The sequence below is a fragment of the Citrus sinensis genome, chromosome 6 (assembly GCF_022201045.2).
Source record: "Citrus sinensis cultivar Valencia sweet orange chromosome 6, DVS_A1.0, whole genome shotgun sequence".
In the NCBI taxonomy this organism is placed as follows: Eukaryota; Viridiplantae; Streptophyta; class Magnoliopsida; order Sapindales; family Rutaceae; genus Citrus; species Citrus sinensis.
The window spans coordinates 23929898-23952838 of NC_068561.1; the positions used below are offsets into that span (position 1 = coordinate 23929898).

Genomic DNA, 22941 nt, shown 5'->3' on the forward strand with positions numbered 1-22941 from the left:
TAATAAACTAAAGATCTTTTGGCAACTTGTAACAGTTTATACCATTAGACAAAACGAAGACACCAATGAAAATATAGCCTATTGTAATTTTGATTCTTACAACTAAAGTAAATAATTTATTATGATTTCAATTTCAATTCATTCCGATTACTTATTGATAAATGCATTATTAAAGTATTGGAAGTAATGTCTTTGAAAAATAAACGACTTATCATCTCCGAACTAAAGTTTTACAATGATAATATTTCAAAAAAAAGTTCATCGCCATATACTAATTAACAGTGGCCAACTGGTCAGTTCAGCTAAATGCTGAATTTGAAAAATCTGGTAAAATTATAACCCAAAAAAAGAATCAAAATGGAACCAAAATTTTCGATTAGATTCTTCAAATATTTATACTTTTTTAAATTTTCTTACAAAATTTGACTTTCTTATTTTTTTTTCTTATGTCCTCTTAAATCATGCCGCGTGGCACTATTTTAACATAAAAAATGTTATTTATTTTTTTTGGTTCAATGTCGGTTTTAAGGAAAAATTATTGAACCTAAACCTAAAAAAAAGAAATCAAACCGGACTAATTTTTTTTCAAAAATAGTTCGATTCTACCTCGCACGAATGCTAAGCGTACCTTTTTTTTTTTTAAATAATACTTGCTTATCAAAATGATCTCATACTTCTTCTTTTTTTCATTTCGCGTCCAAAAATATCCCTAGTTAATTGATAAGTTATTGTTGTTGTTGTTGTTGTTATTATTAGCAATAATTATTTTAAATAATAATAATGATTATCATAATTATTATAATAAATAATGACAATAATCAACTAATGTCATTTTAATAATTTGTAATAAACTATTCTAATTCTAAGACAAAACAAACACATCAATGATAATATCTCTCATTTTGATTTCGACTTTTATAGTTAAAGTAAAAAAATTATTATAATTCTTATTCTCGTTTCGATTCTACTCGGCTCTGATTCTAGCCATTTGGTAAATGCACTATAAATATGTGTGATATGGTGCAAACAAAGTTCAATCGTCAACATTTACTAATCTGATAACAAAAAAAATCACTTCTATGAGCAAACTAAGAAGAATGACAACCAACGATTATAAAATAATGAAAAAAAAACAACATTGTTTATGGTGTTAATACGATAAACAAGACACATAAACATGGGGTCCAAGTGGGTTACACCTTTTTATGCGCATCGCATAAACCAACAAAATGATTACTTTATGAGAAATTTGATTGGAAAAAAACGTTAACTTTTTTTTTTTAGAGAGAGAAGAAAAATATTTCTGAGTTTAAAAACGAAATAAACATTTCATTTTACTCTTATCATCAACCGACTGAATATTCAGTTACTTGATTACGTAAATTACAATCTAACGTCAAATTTATAAAATGACAAAAGAGCATGGTATCATACCATTGTGACAATATAGCAGCAGGACCCCATAATCAAAGTCATGTGTATTATTAGCATTCAAAGAAGAATCAAAATTTATAATTCAAAACTTGAGATCAAATTTATTTAGTTTCCCCCGTGTGATAATTCCAAAATTGTTATAAGACCGTGACTAAGACTAACAATGTGACGGCAAATTCAATGAAGTTTGGATTTTTTCTTACCTTTTTTTTTTTTCTGGGCAATAAGGCCATTTAATTCTGTTCCCCACTTTCTTTTGAACCGAACGGGGTCCAATCAGCTAAATAAACATGTCCAACTAGTTTGATCATTTTTCAAAAACTCGACCCTTATTTCCCTTGTTGATAAATATTTGCAACAATTCAGAAAAATGTGTAAATAACCCTTATTAAAATTTGTAGTCATGAGTGGTAAAACAATATTTTCTCAACTCAAGTAATAATATTAACAACAACAACAACAACAATTTAATTCAAGTGTCAATAATTAAGTTTGGCGATTGAGACATCTCGATTGGGACTGACCAATCTCGATCCCTATCCTGTATCATGAATTGGGATGAAAATTTGTTTTAAATCACATCCTAAACAATAAATTGGGACAAAAATGGACCTGTTTAATAAAAATCTTGAATCTTAATCTTAATCTGCAGTGCAAATTATGTCATAAATGATATGTCAGATACATATAACCAATTAATAAGATATATTTATTTCAGTAAACGGACTTGTCATACATATAGAAATCAATATGTTGGATCTTTGTGCTTCATCAAACCAACTTGTCAAGATCCCATTTGGTATTTTCCAACTCCCAAGTAGTAAATTTGGACATAATTGGATTTCAAATCTTAATCCAAATAGTAAAATTTGCCAACCCTATCAATAGCTTCCACTGCAAGTAAAAAAAAAAAATTTGAAAATTTGAAATGAAAGCTGGAAATCGGAGAGCCAAACTTATGTTAATCAAATAATGGGCACGTGACGTGTAATAAATATTTTTTATATAGAAATCCAAATAACATTGGCATTCGTGTGTGCCATGTAGATATGGCAAAAAAGCCTGCAGCGAATGAGCCTAGTCACGTGCTGAAAATTTAAAAGCTCACAGTAGATGGGCCTGAATATGGACTCATGGAAAAAGCATGGGCCTTTATATTTTATAAATAATCTTTTATTTGATTATTAGTCTATTATATATTGTATAATCAATTAATCATTTTTAGTTTAAGTGTTCCTTTATTTTTTTTCCTATTTTTAACTCTATTAAAAATTCATTTGAAAAAATTATCCAAGCCCAAGCATGCCCCGTCTAAGTATGGACGATCTTTTGGAGGGTTTGGGTCTGTTGTCAATAACTTGGGCATAGGCTTCAAAAAACTTTACCCAAACCCTTAAATTGCCATTGCTAGTGCCATGCTCTTCAGTCTTGACTAGGATAGGGATTTGGTTTGGTTCGGTAAGTCAAAATTGAATGATTCAAAAAATGTAAATCGATCGATTTTCGATTTTGAATCAAATAGAATAAAAACATATCGGTTTAGCATTAAAATAAAATAAAAATTGTTCAATTTATACATAAACAATAACATTTTTATTAGTATTTTTGCATAAAACATAAATGATTGGTGATTATAATTGAATTTGGCTAAAAATAAATAAATTTAGGTGAAAAATATAAAAAAATTGACTAATATAAAAGTAAAAAAAATTTCATGAACCAAATCATATAAAACCGAATCGAACTTAAAAACCGAACTGAAATAATTCAATTCGATTTATATTTTGTTCATTACCTTTTGAACTGGTTAGTCTCGGTCTGATTTGGTTTTTGCACAAAACCAAAACGAACCGATTTATGCCACTCCATCTACTTTAACCGAGATACATCTTTAATTTAATTTTGTTTTAAGCCCATATGTGATCAATGCAGGTGCAATATTTCTCAGAAAAAATTTTAAGTAAACTGTCACATTTCCTTTGTTTGTCCTGTAAATTTATAGTGATCAATTCAAATCGTACAAACTTTTAGACTGTGACATATTAAGTTTTTTTAATTCGTAAACTATAAGTATAACAAGAATAAAAGTTGAATGCTAGCTCTAAGCAAATTGCTCCATTTCAATCAACTACTAGACTACAAGGTTTGATTATTCTATAAATTTGTTGCATAATATTTGAAAAATAAAAGTTAAAAAGGGTTGTTTGTCTATTTGGTGATCAATGTTAGGGTTAGGGGTAGCACTGCAGTAAATTTTTGAGTTGGGTCATTGGGGTTCTTAGTTCCTTCTACTTTAACCAAACTATCTCCAGATTTAGCATCAAATAACACATGCTTGCTCTCTCTCTCTCTCTCCCTGCCAGTGCACTACAACAGAGGCACAGACTGTCATATTCTGTTGTCGTTGAAGGTGGATCTGCGCAATTCACCAAATGGCAAAAGCACTCAAAATACAGCCATGCATATCACTATTGCGAGTTTGAGACCACAATTAAACAAAAGTTGCCCTCAAAAGCTACCCCAAGAAAGCAAAACGTCGGTAACAAAACCCAAGAAAAAAAAAACAACCTCCCACCTTGTTATTTGGCCATCACCATCTTCATCATCATATCACTAGAGCCAATATGCTTGCACACATTATTCACTTGACTAAAAAACAACCCAATTAAAGATGTCCTCATATCCCTAACTAATTAGTGAAATTGTCAATGGCTGCACCAGGCTCACAAGCCTTAGCAGCAGGGGAGGGCTCAACACCAGGGTGCGGATCCACCGGCTTCCCCAGAAGCACTTCTGGCAAGTCCTTAATGCCCTTCAAATAAAATGTGTAAAACAGCTTAAATGGAAACACAAGTTGCTGCAGCTTAACCTGCCCATACACTCCCTCGAAGATGCCGGATCCACCAGTCACAGCCAGATAAGTGTCCTCATAGGTCAAATACGGTCCTTGCACAGCTATGTGACCATAGTCTCCAAAGTAGAAGCTGTAAATTGCTTCATATCGGTCACCTTTCTTTTCTGGTTTGTTTTCGATCAAAATGCATAAACCCGCTGTTATTCCCAACCTCTTTTGCAGGTCTCCAGTATATAACTGTAATTTAAATTAAAATAAATAATGCAGGCCGTGACAATTTCAAATTAAGAATAAATAATACATGTACTTGTGATGATTATAAATTATCAAAGTTCTCAAGTACAGACATCTGCATTTTGAAGTAAAGAGTTAAGTTAGATCGTGCAATCTAGTTAAATCCACATTTTAGCATGTTACCACATTTGAAAAACAAAAATCTTAATTCCCAAGTAAAACTATTTCAAAAGGAGAAACATTTTCCCTGAACAAGGGTTATTGTTGGTAATATTTTCCGGGAAAAAAATAAAATTTCTTACAAATGCAACATAGAGAAATTTACCCAATAAGCAAAAAGGGTTTAGGATCATAATTAGATCAAGAAGTATCGGCATATATGATATATTTATATAATTGTGGTATGATGCGAAAAAACAGAGGATATATATGAACTTGAAAATAAATTTAAGTAAAACCGGGGGTTAGAAAGACTCACTTTGTTGCTAAAAGGGACAAGATCACCAAGTGAATTCACAGGTTTCTGGCTCAAGCGAAGATAAGCTGGACTGCCACGATCTCGCTCGTTGATCTCATACACATGAAGTTCTTGAACTTTGGCTACACAAACAACAAGAAGCTGTAAATAAATAATAAAAAGTAAAAGTGACTCTGGGAAGTAAAAGAAAAGTGAAAATACTAACTGGGTCTGGGATCATCTGATGAGTTAGCTTGGCTTCTGCAAGTGAAAGATCTTTTGGGTACTGTGAAGTTGCAGCTTGTGGCGGCTTGAAGGTGGGGGCATTGAGTGATTAGAAAAGGATTATTCAGCTTAAATGGTACTAAAATTGATGATGATTTGGTTGGTGATGTTGAATTGGCTAGCTTGACAGAAGCAGAAGAGATGGTTCTCAAAGCGGCGCTTGAACAAGCCATTGGGGATAATCTTTTGTTGATAATTTCTGTTGTTAAATCAGTGTTTGACTGTTTGGGAGGAAAGAAAGTGAGGGAATTTTCTGATGGGAAAATGTGGATCGGTGCAGTGTGGGTGTTTTCATTTTTTTCCCCGTGTTTATAGTGGAAAAAAAAAAAGTTTTCTTTGGTGATTTTAGGTGTACGGAGAGACGGTGCAACCGGTGGTCTGCGTTTATCAATTTGAATGACACGTCTCACGAGGTAGTAGGTATTAGTCAATGAGTCTTGATAATCCCATGTGGGAAAAGTCAGATCACGTGCGATTGCATTTCCTGTTCTTTTTTTCAACACCTGATTTTCATTGGACGGTGGTAACTTTTATTTATTTTTAACAATCTTTTTTCAATGAATTTTCTATATATCTTATCTTTGTCAATGGTCGGTCGATGTTAATTTTATACAGCTAGACTTATCAAATCGGATTCATATTTTTGGATCGTATTTGTAGTTCTTAGCTTAATTTTTTGATTATTTTATTTTATATTAGTTATGATGTAGTGCTCTTTTGTGAGATAATTTAATTAATTCACTTAAAATTTATGAAAAAACTTCAACTACCTAATAAATGACAGGTCACATATCATATTATTTAATTAAAATTTTAAGAATTTACTCATTGGTTAAGCCTCAAGTTTGAGTCATATGGATGCACAACTATGATTGTTTAAACACATCTTATTTTTATTTAATCAGATTTAATTTGATGGCAGTTATAATCATGCAATAGCTTATTATGTTGTTTAGGTCATTTTTTTCAACTATTTTCTTGTTAATAAATGTCTTGAAAAGCTACAAGATAATATTTCTCTTGCTTGTCGTGTGAATATGGAAGAGATGGCCGAGAGCTAGGCAGCTAGCTAATAGAAATTTTTATGCCTCATACAAACTAAATACAAGTCCAAAAGCATTTCCCATCCACTCAGAATAGATAAAAATTAAAGGCATACGTATGCTTTCTTAATCATCACACGCACTAATTAAATATTAATTGAAAATCCTAGTTAATCAGTAAAATTAGCAACGGTGGCACCAGGCTTACAAGCCTTAGCCATAGGGCTTGGGTGAACAAAAGGGCTGGGCCTCACGGGCTTCCCCATAAGCTCTCCCGGCAGATCCTTAATGCCCTTCAAATAAAAAGTATAGAACAGCTTAAATGGAAACACAAGTTGCTTCAGCTTAACCTGCCCACTCACTCCTTCAAAGATCCCTGACCCTCCAGTCACAGCGAGACACGTGTCCTTGTATGTCAAATAAGACCCCTGCACCGATATGTGACCGTAGTCTCCGAAGTAGAAGCTGTATACGGCTTCGTATCTGTCACCTTTCATTGGCTTGTGCTGGATCAAAATGCAAATTCCTGCTGTAATTCCCACTCGCTTTTGCAAGTCTCCGCTATATAACTGCAATACGTTAAAAAGATTATATATTAACAATTCTATGTATACTAGTAACAATAGAATAAGCGATATTGGTGATCATGTTGCGGTATATCATATTGTCACCCAATTTTTTTTTTTTTCATACTTGACGACTTCAACAAGATTCACATACGATAAATTACTAATTTTATATCACATCAGGTTATAATTTGTATGAAGTAATCTGAATATAGAACTTTTGTGCGGTATTAATATAATTGAAACACGAAGGATGATTAACTTGCAAAACAAATGGGTACTGTGAAAAATTAATTTACTTTGTTGCTAAAAGGGACAAGATCACCGAGTGAATTGATGAAAAATTTCTTGCTCAACCGGAGATAGGCTGGGCTGCCACGATCTAGCTCGTTGATCTCATAAACATACAATTCTTGAACTTTGGCTACAATTAATCAAAGATAAAACGGTAAAGAGAATGATTAACAAGATACGTCAAATTAAAAACAGAGGAATGTTAAGAAAAAAAAAAAAAAAGAAGATACTAACAAGGTTCATTTGTAGATGGGATCGGGTTATTGGATTGGCTCGTGCAAGTGAAAGATCTTTTGGGTACTGAGGAGATGCAGTGTGTGGTGGCGTGGAGATTGAAACTTTGATGAGTCAGAGACCTTGGGTATGTGAGCTTGAATTGCATAAATGATGACTGGGCCGGACAAGAATTATCGACTTGTTTGACAAAAGAAGAAGAAGAAGAGATAACGATTCTTGAAGCAGAGCTTGAACAAGCCATACTCGAGATTTTTCCTTCTTCTAATTCAGTTTTAGTGGGCGCTGGGGAAGGTAGAAAGTGATGCAAACGCAACTACGTACTGATGAGAAATACATGTATAGAGAATTTTTCTTCCTTTGGTTGCACAGAAGGACGGTGCTACTGCGGTCACCGTGGACATAGATTAATAGTCGACGAGTCTTCATGTTCCCGTGGAAATTGCCTTAATTTATATATCGGGCTACAATGCAATTGTGGTACCGTGTCACAATTACACCAGTTGTTAGATCCACTTAAATGAGTGGGGTCCACTTAAATAGGTAGAAACCCAACGGTTGGGTGCAACTCAATTTTATCCTAATTTATAATGTCTTAGGAACTTTCTTTTCGTAATACACGTGTAGTGCGTTGTTTGTTTGGACTCTACACACGTTGGTGTTCCTCTATTTTTTTTTCTTTTTATAATAAATTACCAACTTTTACCTTTCTTTTAAGCAAAGGGACTTGAAGTTACTTATCCAGAGATGAGTTTATATTAGTGGATTTATTTATGTAAAATCCTATCTTTGTATGCAGTCAATATGCAATTTCAGGTCACTATTTTTGTCAAAATAATTTAGAGTTTTTTTTTTGAAAAAAATCCATCCCATTTATTTTTATCGCAACTTAAAAATTACAACATCTCACCACCAAATATATTCTAAATCCTATTCACCTCTATTTCTTCTTCTTTTTCTCTGTTTGGGCACAGACAAATTAATTTGCTTATTTAAAATATAATATACTGATTGAAATTGTTGTAGCTTGAAGAAGGGTGCACTGAAAATCTTTTCCACTGTGCCCTGCATTTGTATGTACTATAGCTAGAACAATTTAGGTGGTCCTACGTTATTTGTTTCTTACTTTTTGAACTACAAGGTTGGGTTCTCCATTAGCAATTGGAATAACTATCTCTCTCACCAAGTACATTTTTTGATGTAATGTAAATTACAAATTATAATTTAATATTTCCAGAGAAAAGAAAAGAGTGTCAATAATGGAGCTCTAGCAATATCGAGAGTGGGGGCCTCCTGCTCTATCAGCAAATTAATGTGAAAAACATTTGCTTGCACAGAAGTAGAAGGGGGGACCATGCAATTTGCTAAAAGATAGTTCACATTCAATGGTGAAAACAATGTCAATAAATTGCATTTGCTTTATCATCTTCTTTCCTCAGGACACCATATTTCTTGATAATAAAGGAGTCCGTAGTTCGTAAAACTGATGAGAGGTGGAGACTTTGAGACTAGAGACTCTCTCTTCTGTGTTTTCAGTTTTGGGGTCCCATTCCCTTCAATAATTTGAACCTCATATCATGCATGCATGCAGTCAAAAATAAAAATAAAAAATAAAAAATTCAAAGCAATGTATAGTATAATATTATTGGCAAAATTTGTCGAGTGACTTGTTTTTTGGACACGCAAGGCTCAAATTAAAATGGAGAGGATCTTTTGTTTTTATGCCTGCCTTAATATACCAGCTGTGATGTACTTACTATATATGGGGGGGCGTCTCTATTCTGGTTTGATGGGTTCATATTGAGAAATCATTTGCAGAAACTCACTATAGCTTGGGTGATGCTATGATGACAAAATTATTGGGGTAAAACAGCCCCCCACCAAGAGAGGAATGTTAAACTTTGAAGTCAAGGAATTAGTCGATGCAGTAAATTTTAGTTATATGCCAAGACATGATTGGATTGCGTCATATATGAGCCATGAAGAGAATAAGGAAATCAAAGCAAATATTCAAATTTATTTTCTAATTTATATGTGATCCTATCTTTATTTATATTAAAGTTCAATATCATGAAAAGATCAAGAGTCCAAATTAAAACAAAAAAAAAAAAAAAAAAACTTATAAATGTATGCTTGAAGTCGTATAGAAGAAGACATCCACTTACACGACAAATATATTGATATTCACAGTAAGAATAACCTTATCATCACTTTAATTCAAAAGACTTAAAAAAAAATAAAAGTTGAAAAATACCTCAAGGGGTGTAGAGAGAAGAACAATATAATGTGTGCTGTTGTTGGTAGCTTGATAGAGTGGGCTTCAGGCCTAGTGGTGGGCAGTAGCAGCCACGCAGCGCATGGAGCGACGCACACTCCGACCAAACACGAACAAACCTCCCCCTACTTTCCCACAGATCCGAGAAACGCGTTGATTAGTCGTGTGTTGTGTCCCTAAAACATCATCTTTCCACCCTCACACGCCCACCATAGCGCGTGCACCCACTCTCTTAGAGCCGCTAAAAATGGGAAATAAAATTTTTTGGAATGATGCTGCCTAATTTTAATAGCGCTTTGTCAGATCTCTCTCTCTCTCTCTTTCTTTTTAACCATGGCTGCTCTGCCTCTGCTGCTCTAAAGCGAAAAAAAGCCTAGGATCCTAGGGCAACCAAAATTTTGCCTAATCATTATAGGGTTGCTATTGAGAAACTCACCGTTAGTAGCATAGCAAATCAAATTACTTGATTTGGGCTTCTCAAAAAAAAAAAAAAATTACTGGATTTGGGAGATTGGCATCTTTCTATTTTAAAAAAAAAAAGATTAGCCCACATGGCCGCATGTACATGCATTGCTAGCTAGCTATTCTGCTTCCCGCTTCTGTTGATGGGGAAATTAAATAGTGTCAAGTCATTTCCACCCCCACAATTTTCTGACTCATTCGGCCCCCACAGACAGAAACGAACACGGACAATCAATCACCCTCCATTTCCCTCTCCTCTTTCTTTCTCCACTCTCTCTGCTGCTCTTCTGCTTTCTCTGCCAAAATTCAGTGGCTCTTCTCTTCTCCTCTCTATCACAGACAAAAGTTTTTCTTTTTTTCTTTTTTCTTTTCAATTGTAAAGGAAAGACAAAAATTATTAAAAGTAAGGAAACCCCATATACTCCACTCTCATTCAATGCCAGCCAATAGTGCCAAAATCTGTTTTACTCCAATGTGACTCATATTTCCTCACCATGGTAAAAATGGCAACAGTCCACAGTACACCATGCAACACCATTAATGCTGACCATGTCTAGGAGCACTTGCTTGCTCCAAACTAAGCTAGCAAGGTTATCAAAAATATATGTTGGTCATTTCATGCGTGCTTATCTTATTCTTAGTGAGATAACTTCTAATTGTTCAAAGATCTTTGGGATCTCTCATCTTAACAATATTGTTAGGTTTGTCCATTTAGCGAATGATGTAGTTTAATTATGTCTTGACCGAGTTAGAATACTTGATAGGACATCCCTAGTTAACATTTTGCAATTTATCCAAACTTAATTTATAGATAATTATGAACTTCGTTTAAAATTAAAGATTTCGTTAAAGTTTCTCAATGTGTAAAATTTATACTGTCCAGCCATCCAACAGGTGCATTATGTCACAGAGCTAATTTAGCTAAGCAAAAGGGCATAAGCATCACAGGATTTAGGGGTGTATTAGAATCTAACATTCTGGAAGTCCTTTCTATAGCTTTGGATCTGTGATATTACTCAATAAGCAAGAGATTCTAGATGAACCAATACCTACAAATGATATATAAACGTCATATGAATTTTCTTTTCAACAAAGATGGGGCCAAAAGTTTAGTTCATAAGCAGTAACTTAACAATAAATCCAATATAAATGATCCCAATTTCAATTCATGGGACATTTCAATTAAGTTCCCAGGGTGAGAAGCTTAAAATTTTCACCTACTATTGGGCATTTGAATTAAGTTCGCGAGGACAAGATCTTAAATAATTGATGCACTTTCGATGATTTTTTTCATCAAGTAGGGACAACAGCCCTCACTTGCCCAAATGTTAGCTCCATCCTTGATTTTCAGCCACTTCTTCAAATTGCATTTTCAAAACGAGAAAAATGACTAAAACACAAGACTATAAATAGCATCCTTTGTCACGCTCTTCATCGAAAAATCTCAAAAAAATTTTCTTAAGTCCTTTAAAATTGACTCTCACTCAATTGCCGCTCGACCTTTACCTGAGTGACAAGCAGCAGCACTCATATGTGTAAGAGTTGCAATTCGAGTCCCCTTAAAAAAACTCAGATGACTCATGTGTCTTCATTTTTTTTTGTTTAATAAGGGCTCTGTAAAAAGAGCTAAATCGGAACAATACGGGGTTTAGCAACCCCAATCATGTCCTGCAAAATAACTGAAACTCATGTGTCTTCATTAAAATAAAATTTGTGTGGAGATAAGCATCTCTAATATTGATTTATAAGTGTATCAAATATCTCTCTAATATTTGTGAAACTAGATGTATAAATTATGTTGTTATAAAATAATTATAATCAGATATCTCTCCAATTTTTGTGAGAGTAAATGTATAAGTTATGCTATCAAAAAATAAGTTTTACTTGATTTCAATAAATATCTCAACTTAAATATCAATAGAGTTATAATTATACAATAAATATTCAATAGTAATAATAGTAATAATAATAAAGACTCTCACTCAACTTATGATAAACCTTAAGATACGAGCCATAAACACTAGGGTCCCTCTATCTTACATGCACGTAAGACAGTGATTGCCTAAACATTATACTAAAATGAGAGATTGTTAACATTGTATAAAAATAACCATAATAACACCTTTGTCAAACGCGTGCATCTCACGCATCACATCTTGCGTTGACTACCCACAACCCCTCATCCCATCTAAATGGCGTCGATGGGATCTCCCTTCTACCCCCTCTCGTAAAACTCTTCCATTCATAATTTCCCTTCATATATAGAAAGCTCACTCCTCTCTTTTGTTACCTTCTCTTATTCATGCATCACACAAAAGCAACTTTCAGCAAAATCTTCATCTATCAGCAAATGGATGATCATTAGAGAGATATACCCTCATGAGCAAATCATAATGATGATCAAATGAAGGAGAGGCAACGTTGGCAACCAGAAGAAGACGCAATCTTGAAAGCATACGTGAAGCAATATGGCCCCAAAGAATGGAACCTCATCTCACAACGCATGGGCAAAACCCTCAACCGTGACCCCAAATCTTGCCTCGAGCGCTGGAAAAACTACCTCAAACCGGGCATCAAAAAGGGTTCTTTATCCCCAGAGGAGCAATCTCTAGTCATTTCGTTGCAGGCCAAATACGGCAACAAGTGGAAGAAGATCGCGAGTGAAGTCCCCGGGAGAACGGCCAAGAGATTGGGAAAGTGGTGGGAGGTTTTTAAGGAGAAGCAGTTGAAGCAGCTGCACAAGGAGAAGCAGAGAAGGGAATATTCCGATCAGCAGCAGGAGGGGAATGTTCCGGTAGTGGGTTTGGGTTCTGGTTCTTGTTCTTCGCCTGAGAAAGTCGCTCAGGGGAGATATGATCATATCTTAGAGACTTTTGCTGAGAAGTACGTGCAGCCTAAGCTTTTCGCGATGCAAGCATTGAACTTGAATTTGAACCCGGTCCCTGCCAATGCTATTATGCCTAATCTACCACTTGGCGGTGCTGATCCTGAACCGGTTCTTTCACTTGGGTCCGGTCCTACGTGGATGAATAATCATAATCATAATCATCATACCAGTGGTTCATCTTTGACGTCTTCAACTTCATCTACTACTACAGCTTCTCCTAGTGTGAGTCTGTCGCTTTCTCCATCTGAACCGGGGATTGAACTGGGGGATATGAACCCTGTGGCCCGGTTCATGCCGGGTCCGCAAGTGGGTACTTTGGTACAGTACTGTAAGGAGCTTGAAGAGGGGAGGCAAAGCTGGGTGCAGCATAAAAAGGAGGCAACTTGGAGGCTGAGCAGGCTGGAGCAGCAGTTGGAGTCCGAGAAAGCAAGAAAGAGGAGGGAAAAGATGGATGAAACTGAAACAAAGATAAGGGCTTTGAGAGAAGAGGAATTGTCTCATCTTGGGAGAATTGAGAGTGAGTATAAAGAGCAGCTGAGTGCTTTGCAGAGAGATGCTGAGAGTAAAGAAGCTAAGTTAATGGAAGCATGGTGTAGCAGGCATGTTAAACTGCTTAAGCTTGTTGAGCAAATTGGAGTTCATCAAAGCAGCACTTCTCATGGATTCTGTGTCGTCCCAAAGGATATGCACTAACCGGCCATAGCTAATTAAGGCCTGCATTTGGATTTTGCGACCGTTTTTGATAAGGCATAATGTGATAGATAAGACTTTGATTCCTTGAACCCATGTAGCTATTGTGTTGTTTTTTTTTTTTTCTTATATATATCCTTAAGAACTTCGATCAATAACGTTGGTAAATTAAACTGTTCGATATTTTCTGGTTGAATAATTAATCATAGAATTTTTCATCTTTATTCAAGAAGCTAACTATGTGTAAACTCTTGTGGATGTAGTTTTCATTCTTTTTCTACATCATAAAATACATCAAACCATTTGATTTAGGCATTTGCCAACCGGCTAATTGTAATATGAATAGTTTGCAACATAATTTTGACATCATTGGTGTCACTAAGTTAATGAGCGGCCTGTTTGTTCCTGTCAAAAACCAAAGAAACGAAGCAAAGTGAGGAAGATGAGGGGAAAAGGCGTACGCGCATAATGAATGAAACTGAAAAGAGGAGGGGAGCTGGCGCTGGTGGGTTCTGTCGTGTAATGTCAAATCGTTTTTACATTTTTGTTAGCGGAATAAAAGGAGTTCACTTTTTCTTTTTGGAGGGGTAACAATACCAGTACAATACATATTCATATGTACATTAAATGTGCCTGTGTGTGGCAGTGGGTATGGGGCGCCCTGATTTCTTTGAATCATCAACAATGGTCACGCAGTAATCACATAAATAGAGAGAGTGGGAGCGCCCATATCAGATTTGAGGAGACACTGGACACTGGTGATGGCTGATGCTGTGCTGTATGTAAAATTGTTGTAAATGCCACATCTTTTTGAAAACGACTCATCAGAGAGATGACTTTGGGATAGGCTTTAGTGCTACTACTGTTGGGGGGATGGACTGGCCTCACTGCTCACCTGCTCAGACAGCCTCAGCACTCAGCTCAGCAGCTCGCCAGTTACCCGCTGCTTTAACAAACGTTAATTGCCCTGGCAACTCACAAACTCTTCTTTCTTTCTTAGTTTCTTTACCCTAATACGTTTTGTCGTTTCCCATTATCGCAGCAGCTGGCCTCTATAATTGGGGTAATAACAATGCAAGTCCTAAAGTGTTTGTATTTCCTCTACAGAGAGTTTGATTTATTCTTTTATGTCAAAATAGGTCCCTCATTTTGTAAATAGCCTTCATCGAGAAAATAAAAGTAAATTGCAGACCTACATAATAAATACAAAAAATAGTAGGGACTTTAAGTGCCATTCTTCTCTTTTTAGGGTGTTGCCCGTTGAAATTGAACCAAAATCTTAATTACTAATAATTTGGCTCTACATAAATAGTTTTGGTCCTGAGGGTGTAGATTCGAAAAAGCAAGTGATAGTTGTAGTTCCTCTATATTTAAAGGGTTGCCTCTGCAAATTTTGGTCACTTGCATTGCATATAGCTTCGTACAAGGGTGGCTCAAAATTTAATGCCTTGGCTTAGTCGGCTTACCCTGTCTACTCGTAGTGACAAAGATGCAAAACCTAATAAACTGTGGGAGCTCCAATCATGCTTACGGGCCACAACAACAACTCATCAGATTTGATATCATAAAACTGTGCATGTTTCGCCTGAGATCTTCTCTTGGATCGGCAATCACTTTTAATTTGTCCTCTCTGTTCAAATAGGAGGCAATGAATTAGGCAGTTAAGGGGGTGTTTGGCATGGATTGATTCCCAAGCACCCTCATCCAAAATAATAGCAAGAATAATTCCAAGCAGACCATTTTATTATGTTCTAAAAAGAAGAATGACAACAAGTAGAAGGAGAATTCTTGATCATGTATGCTTTTGAATTTTGTTTTCGAAAAGAGGAAGAAAATATTTCTAAATCTTGTTTTCTTGGTATGGTATATACATGTTTATTCTTAGATTTGTATTAGAAAAAAAATTAACGTGGTTGGTCTGTTCCATTCCAGGAGAAGTAATTGATGATTAAGGAATTGATTTTCTGCATGACTACTTTGGGAGAGATATTTTCTTCTTTCTTAATTCAAATTCTGGCGTGCGATGGTTTTTACTTTTATTATCTTTTTTATAGGAGCGTGGTCAAAAGTCAAATTAATTTTTGTGCCTTTTATTTTTTATTTTTTTAGGATTTGAAGACAGAGAGTCAATAAAATAAAATAACTTTAAAATCATTTAGTTAAGTTTTTTTGGAGGCATGCATGAAAAAAAAACAAATTGCTTTTAAATACGCTAAACATAGGCAATCTAATTTCCCAAACAGAAAGGAAAAAAATCTATAAAAACAGTATCCAATGGAAATTGGCTCCTAAATTTATGACAACTTATTTTTTATTTCAATTTAACTCAAGAATTTTTTTTTTCCTACTAAGGAGCCTTTAAGTTACATTCAACTGTACTTACGCCACATGTAACATCAGTATCACTTTAGTAGAACCCGCATAATTTGTGTGCCGTAAGTTAACATTTGCCTTCTATTAAATCTAATGATCGTGGAACTAGTTTGTAACTTTTAACATGGCCCATAAACGAACCAAAAAAATTTAAAAAAAAATTGCGAAAGCAAATTATATAAAAGCACTTCATGATCTTCAGTCAATTAACCTCTTGTATAACTAGCTAGCCTTTTTGGAACTCTCTCAGCCTCTTCTTACTTTTACAGAAACCTCATATTATCTACAACACAAATTGTTTGGATCCTCTAAAATATTGACTCCAAACAATCTGACTACACCGATATTTGGAACTTGGCTCTGCATCTCTTCAAAGCCTGACCCATTTCCATTTTGTTGCAGCTTGCAATCAATGAACAACTTTGAATTAGACCCAACATTAGATCTCCAAAAGCTCACCGTATCTCCAGCTTTCACGCCTTTCTCCTTAACAAATCTGCTCCACCCCTTTGTCAACACATAACTCTGGCTGCTACTCCAATAACAGTACCTCAACCTCCAAACTTTCTGAGTACTATCCTCAAAATTCAGCAACAACCCCTTGGAAGCAATTTCTGAGCTTAATGCAAAGTGCTTCTCAGCTTGTTGCTTTGGTATCACCATTCTGTTTAACTTCCCCACATCACTTGGTGTAAGCACTTTCTCAAAAAGGAATTCAACAGGTGTTTCCTGAAAACAATTTGACCCAAACAGGTCACTAAAACCTGAGCTATTATTATAACAACTAATGCCGACACATGCATAATTTTGTTTGCTTTGCTCAAGCTCATGCTTATAAGTATGCTTCCTTAGCATATCAACAATCTCAGCCTTAGAATGTGAGCTCAAGAAAATCTTCTCCATGTAATCGTCTTCGTCATCAGTCTCCAATGAAGTTCTGAAATTTGTGATTGCATTTTGGCCCCGGAACCTCAGTGCTGCAGTGTCATAGACCCTAGCAGCTTCCTCTTCTTCAATGAATGTACCAAGCCACACACGTTGATGCTTCTCATATATTTGTGCACCCCATCTGCCATTAGGCTGTGGAACCACCCCCTTATACTTTGAAGAAGGTAACTTTTTTGACTCGGCATCGATGCCATTTTCACTGAGATTATGATCATGATCAAGATCAACTGAACTTGAATTGCTTGCCATTCAAAGAGATAGATATAGCTTAGCTTACGAGTTCATGTTACGATGAAGTGAATTTATGATTCATCATATATAGAGTGAAACCATAATTTGAGGGGACCCAATTGAGCCAATTGATGGGAAGTCACATGAGTGCAAACAGCGATTGTTCTGAATGTTCATCCCCCCATGAAAGTTAAGCTAGCTGCTGGACATATATGATTTTGATCCTCTGGCCATAGGCCCTTTTAATTTCTTTTCCATGCTGGTGTCATCTCTAACTTTATTCAATCTTATCTACTACTACATTTAAATTATTTTTAATAAATTAAAGTGTCTGTTTCATCAATATGATATACATGCTTTGCTGTTATAAAATGATGAGTGGGTGAGAATGGGAAGGCGTGATTGGTTGAATTTTCCAAGAAAATTTAATAGTGACATGCACATATATTATTTTTCTGTGCGCCGACAAAAGGGTGATTGAGTTGTCTTATTATCTAGGTTCAGTTTCGATCTTCAAATTTGGTTTTGAAAGATAAAATCACTATTACATAATCCAAGCCCCAAGGGCACATTTTGTTATGTCTGTTCATGCACTTGGGGAGTAAATAAAAACATAATAAACGTTGTGATTCCACTTCTCTAGGCAGTAACATATGCATATCCGATCAAATATCGCAACTGGTTAGTAGCCAAAAGAATAGTTATAGCAAAAGGCTTGTCGCAGTGGTCTTCATTTGTATGCCCGCTTTGTGTTTGCTGTGCTCGGGAATTTTTTTGGTTTAGTTTACTTTTCGTGTGTGCCCCATCGAATCTAATGGTTGTTAGCCAGTAATTATATTGGATATGATATGATCCCTTTTGGGCCAACCTTGAAGATCGCACAACCTGAAGACGAAGAGGGGTGAAAATAACTTTGGAGAAAAATTTAAAATACACGTACAATTTAAGAATATCAGATGATAATGGCAAATGGGTTGGTGCTGGATGAAACATTTATGTTGCAGAAATGACTGCTTTCTCACAGACACCTGGCTTCGCATATAATGGCGGCTGAAGCATATGCCTATCAAACAAGCCCAATGGAACCACATGGCAAGGCCATTATACATGGTCCTGCCATCATCATCAACGCTTGGACCAGGCCTCGAAAGGCTATCCATTTTGCATTTGCAAGGGTCATTTCGTGATGGGCTGAAAATCCCAAAATCATCGTCGGGTTCTGTGAGGTTTCATGGGTAAGGGCTCCTGATATACAGATTTTGAGACACGTGTGTGATTGTGTTTCTTCCATAAGAAAATGAAACCTTAATCAAATCATAGATACATCTTATGGTACAGTTAGTAACTTAATTATTAGATGATGAATTTTATCATTTTTAAAATTATTTAACTACTATTCAATGAATAAATGTTATATCAGTTGAGACTCGAATTAAAACTTAAATGTTGAAATACTTTAACATTGCTCAAAACATCGATATCAGCATATTAGAAGAAACATCATACTTTCTTTCCGGTGAATTTATATATGTAAAATGATTAACAGAATATCTTGGTGATTACATTTTAGGTGTTTCCATATGGAGGACAATGTAATTAACAATGAAGTAAGAATGCATATAACACAACGAAACAAAAACAACTAAGACTTGCTAGTAAAGCTTCGTGCGCTTGGCTTTTCTATTTGACCTTGTTATTATTTGTCTTCATTTTCCTTCCCAAGATTAATTTCAAAATCTGATAACTTTCGTTGACAAAATCTTTAACAGTTGTCATCAACAATTCATAAAACAATTTAATTACGTGATTTGTAGTTGATTCCACTTAATTAAGCTACCGAGTTTAATAGTTCATCCAGATGCTCAGTATGTTACTAATTGAGAATTTTTATAACGTGATTAAATAAAAACAAACCCTTATCTTAATTTAATTTAATTAGTTGAGATTTGTAGAATCCAAAATGAAACCAATTACGCAACATTATTCGTTGAACCGTACAATTTAGGAACTTCCGGACAATTAACACATACGTAATCTTTGAATAAACCAAGACAAAGATACGATTATTGATTTTAAATTCTTGAAAATTGAACAAAATTTTTATTAATTTATTGTATAAAAAAAATGAAGTAATGAAGCATGGAATCGACAAAAGAAAGAGGCTAATGTAAAAAATTAACAAAAAATCAGAGTTGTCTTCGATGTAAACGGCAGAGGCCATGTCTCTCACGAGATCATCACGTGCCGACCAGTCTTCTTTGTACCTTGCAGCTTTGTAATTTTATAATACGTGCAAAGTACGTAATAGATTAGACAGCAGAGCAATTAGGTTAAGAGACAGGGACATGCACGGCCCATTGTGTTTGGTAATGGACTCATTTTTGTTTTAATTTTAAGTCTCATTGTCTCCTAATTTAAATAATTCTTTTTCCTGTCTCATTTTTTTTCGATAAATTGTTGTCACTTATATTTTCATTTTGATAAATGGTTCATGGAGCAGTGACACTGCATAAAATGTCCAATTTTTTTTATTTTTTTTTGGGTTAAGAAAATAATAATAAGACAAGTCTAGATGGGTCAAGGCCAAGCAAATGCTCCACTTAGCTAAAAAGGCGCATATAGGAAATCAGAAAAGCATTTATATTATGAATAGATGAAATCAATTTAGCTCAACTGATGGTCAACTGCTTTAATTTAAACCCAAGAGTTGACTGAATATATATTGCTGTCAAGGAAGTGAATTAAGATTCATAATTAATTGAAGAATGGACAAGACCAGGTGCAAGCCCCAGAGAGGTTTACGACGGGATTAGTGGGGTGCGGGTGAAGCACAAGACAAAACATGTGGGATTATGTGGTGTTTTAACCCTAGTTAGCTCATTAATCAACTCATATTTTGTTGGGCTTATAGGCGCCACTCAGATTCTCTGCCAATTTCTCTGAGCTTTCATTTTCGTCCATACAAAATTAATGTATTAAAATAAAATATTGTCTCCCTTTTGTGTTTCCGAGGATATATCTGCCCCTTAATATTTAATTAATTAATCTATCATTAAAAGTCCATCATTAGCTGTATATTTAGCTTATCAAGCGTGGACTGATCATTGATTTTATTATCCATTTGAAAGTGCATGTAAAGGAAGCTACCATTAATGTCCCATCAAATTGGAAGAGGTTCATATACTTGAATCCTACTGGCCACTGATCCACCCTAATTACATAATTGCGCGACATGAATACATGAAATTGAAGAAAATTTAAACATAATTAGATCTTCCCTTATGATTGAGAAACGAGGGATTAGTCATTTTAGAAGCTCAATCTCTACTTTTATAGCCAGTTAACTTGAGAGTCAGAGTTTATTTTGTAGATATAATTATTTAATTAGCTAAAAAGAAAAAAAAAACAACAACATTCTTGGACTGATAGATTGGATTTGATCGGTGAAAATCCGATCCGTGAATTGGTAGATTGGATTCGAGTGAAAATTTGATAATCTGCAATCGATGGATTGGATATGGATCTACTCCTGTAAATCCGTAAAAATCTGCGAATCTGTAAAAAATAAAAGTATTTATTTAATTAAAAAATAAAACTTGTAAATATGGCATTAATACTTACTAGTAAATAAATAAGTTAAAATATAGTTACATTAACACTATATTATATCTTATCCGATAATAATATAAAATTAAAAATATTTAAATAAATAAATATAGCTTTCTAAATAATTAATTTTCATGTACTGATCTAAACGAATAAGATTTTTTTTTTTCGTTTTGGTGTGTTATGTTTTGAAACTTTAAATATATTTTTTAGTTTTATTTAAACAATTAATTTATTTAAATCTTATTTAATTTTAAATTTAATCGGTAGTAAAATTATTTTTATATTAATTTTTTATTTAGTTGATTCGTAGATTAGACAGAATTAAAAAATTTCAATCTGCAAACCAATCCGCAAAATAGTAGATTAGGTCAAATCTGCATCCAATCCGCAAATGTATGGATTGAATTTCACCAATCCATGGATTGGTGAAATTCAAAATTTATAATCCGCAATATCGTGGATCAAATATAGATTGAAGTCCTATCTGTAAAATTCGATTCGCGAATACCCCTAGAAGCTTGCACAATTTCAGAGACAACGACGACATATCAAGAGATGTGTTGTAGAAAGATACATGTTTTCTTTTAATTATTATGTGTCAAACAAATTATTCGAATTCTCTTCTACCATAGAATACAATTTTACTGGACCACCAAGCAAAAGAGCGTTGGATTATTATTATTATTATTATTATAATAATGTTTAAATTCCCACAAACTTACACAGTAGTTGAGAAGAAAGATGGATGGTTGGTAAATAATAAATTGGCATCATGCGGGATGCAATATGCAATCAAACAAGACATGACAAGGAGACATCATATTAAAGCTTAATTTTTCAAGAACATGATAACATATAAATAGTCTTATGAAAAGATGGCAACAAAAAAGTATATGCATGCCCAAGCAAATATATAAGAAATTAATTTTAATTTTTTCGTCATTTGATGATCAATGGCCGACCAAATATCTTGGCTGGTGAAGCCCGCATTAATTTTTAGAAGATGATGAGGTCGCACAGTTCCTAAGGTGACAAATTAATTAAATTTTCTTTATGTGAACTTTGGACCACACTCTCTCATTATATAAGAAGCTAAAGCTAGGTCTTTTCCTTTGCCTTTGCCTCATATCAAAACATTACTACTACACTAAAATACAAGCTTATTGTCTCTTGCTCTCTCGAGTCTCTCCCCTCTCCCCCCTCTCTCTCACATTTAGAAAGTTACAATGGAGATTGGAAATGCTGCTGCTGCCATGAAAAGCTCAAAGAAGAAGATTTCATGCACAAAGCTTGGAGGGTATTTGAAGGAACAAAAAGGAAGACTATACATTATCAGAAGATGTGTGGTCATGCTCCTTTGCTGGCACGACTGAATGCAAAATGAAAATGGAGTTGCTAGCTAGCACTTGATGATGCATTCTCCATCAACGATTCTGTGCAATTGGCTGCAAATTGGAATTTGATCTCTTTATTTTCTTCTCTAACTGTACATAGCAACGATAATTGTTAGGGATTAATTATTAGTAATTCGGATATAATAAATTATTTTCTTTGGTGCAAGAGTACTTTGCCACATTGGGCCTGTTATGTACATGGAAATTAGTAGTTTCAATTTCTAGATTTCACTCATTGAACATTTTCTACTTTTTTTTTCCAATTCAAGTTAATTATATTCTCGCCATATTTGCACGTTTAGCTAATTAGCTTTTAGTTGATGTCTTCGCAACCATGATATAATTCAAAAAGAAAAAAGAAATGCAAGGGAAAATAAAATCTAATATATCTTTAAAGAGAGTTAAAAACTTCATGGACTTAAAAAATGCAAGGAAGGCTAGGGTTAAGTGATGAGTCCTTAGGCCTTAGCTAGATAGCAAGAGAACAAAGAAAATGCATTAGGGCTGAGTATGAAAGAAAAAGAAGGCTGAGCCTACCTACATATATATACAACATTAATTTTGAGGAAGAAAGCAAGATGTAATATAAATTTGCTGATGATTTGTTCGTTGTGTCTTTTATGTATGATCCATTATTTTGCTTTGTCTTGTCAACTCATAGCTATTAAAAT

The 22941-nt window shown here is 34.5% G+C and overlaps 5 protein-coding genes and 1 long non-coding RNA gene across 6 annotated transcripts; 2 read left to right on the plus strand and 4 right to left on the minus strand.

The window, feature by feature from the left end:
• Window positions 1-3858: 3858 nt before the first annotated feature.
• On the minus strand, window positions 3859-5642 carry LOC102622874 (allene oxide cyclase, chloroplastic). The gene is made up of 3 exons (XM_006482231.4): window positions 5206-5642; window positions 5001-5122; window positions 3859-4525 (listed from the first exon to the last, which is right to left on the minus strand). The coding sequence occupies exons 1-3, from the start codon at window positions 5435-5437 to the stop codon at window positions 4124-4126; spliced, it is 756 nt and encodes a 251-aa protein (XP_006482294.1). The 5' UTR covers window positions 5438-5642; the 3' UTR covers window positions 3859-4123.
• A 725-nt stretch (window positions 5643-6367) lies between these two features.
• Window positions 6368-7833, minus strand: LOC102622584 (allene oxide cyclase, chloroplastic-like). Its single transcript, XM_006482230.3, has 3 exons — window positions 7402-7833; window positions 7173-7297; window positions 6368-6876 (listed from the first exon to the last, which is right to left on the minus strand). Exons 1-3 carry the CDS (start codon window positions 7643-7645, stop codon window positions 6478-6480), a joined length of 768 nt encoding a protein of 255 aa, XP_006482293.1. The 5' UTR covers window positions 7646-7833; the 3' UTR covers window positions 6368-6477.
• An 819-nt stretch (window positions 7834-8652) lies between these two features.
• Window positions 8653-10497, minus strand: LOC127903046 (uncharacterized). The gene is made up of 2 exons (XR_008055802.1): window positions 9656-10497; window positions 8653-8954 (listed from the first exon to the last, which is right to left on the minus strand). It is a non-coding gene; the product is annotated as an uncharacterized LOC127903046 (long non-coding RNA).
• Window positions 10498-12338: 1841 nt separating this feature from the next.
• Window positions 12339-13947, plus strand: LOC102623179 (transcription factor AS1-like). The gene has a single exon (XM_006482232.4). The coding sequence runs from the start codon at window positions 12543-12545 to the stop codon at window positions 13716-13718; it is 1176 nt and encodes a 391-aa protein (XP_006482295.1). The 5' UTR covers window positions 12339-12542; the 3' UTR covers window positions 13719-13947.
• Window positions 13948-15996: 2049 nt separating this feature from the next.
• LOC102623456 (AP2/ERF and B3 domain-containing transcription repressor RAV2) lies at window positions 15997-17942 on the minus strand. Its single transcript, XM_006482233.4, has one exon. The coding sequence runs from the start codon at window positions 17283-17285 to the stop codon at window positions 16368-16370; it is 918 nt and encodes a 305-aa protein (XP_006482296.1). The 5' UTR covers window positions 17286-17942; the 3' UTR covers window positions 15997-16367.
• Window positions 17943-22004: 4062 nt separating this feature from the next.
• On the plus strand, window positions 22005-22496 carry LOC102623751 (small polypeptide DEVIL 3-like). The gene has a single exon (XM_006482234.4). It carries the CDS (start codon window positions 22103-22105, stop codon window positions 22247-22249), a length of 147 nt encoding a protein of 48 aa, XP_006482297.2. The 5' UTR covers window positions 22005-22102; the 3' UTR covers window positions 22250-22496.
• The last annotated feature ends 445 nt before the right edge of the window (window positions 22497-22941 follow it).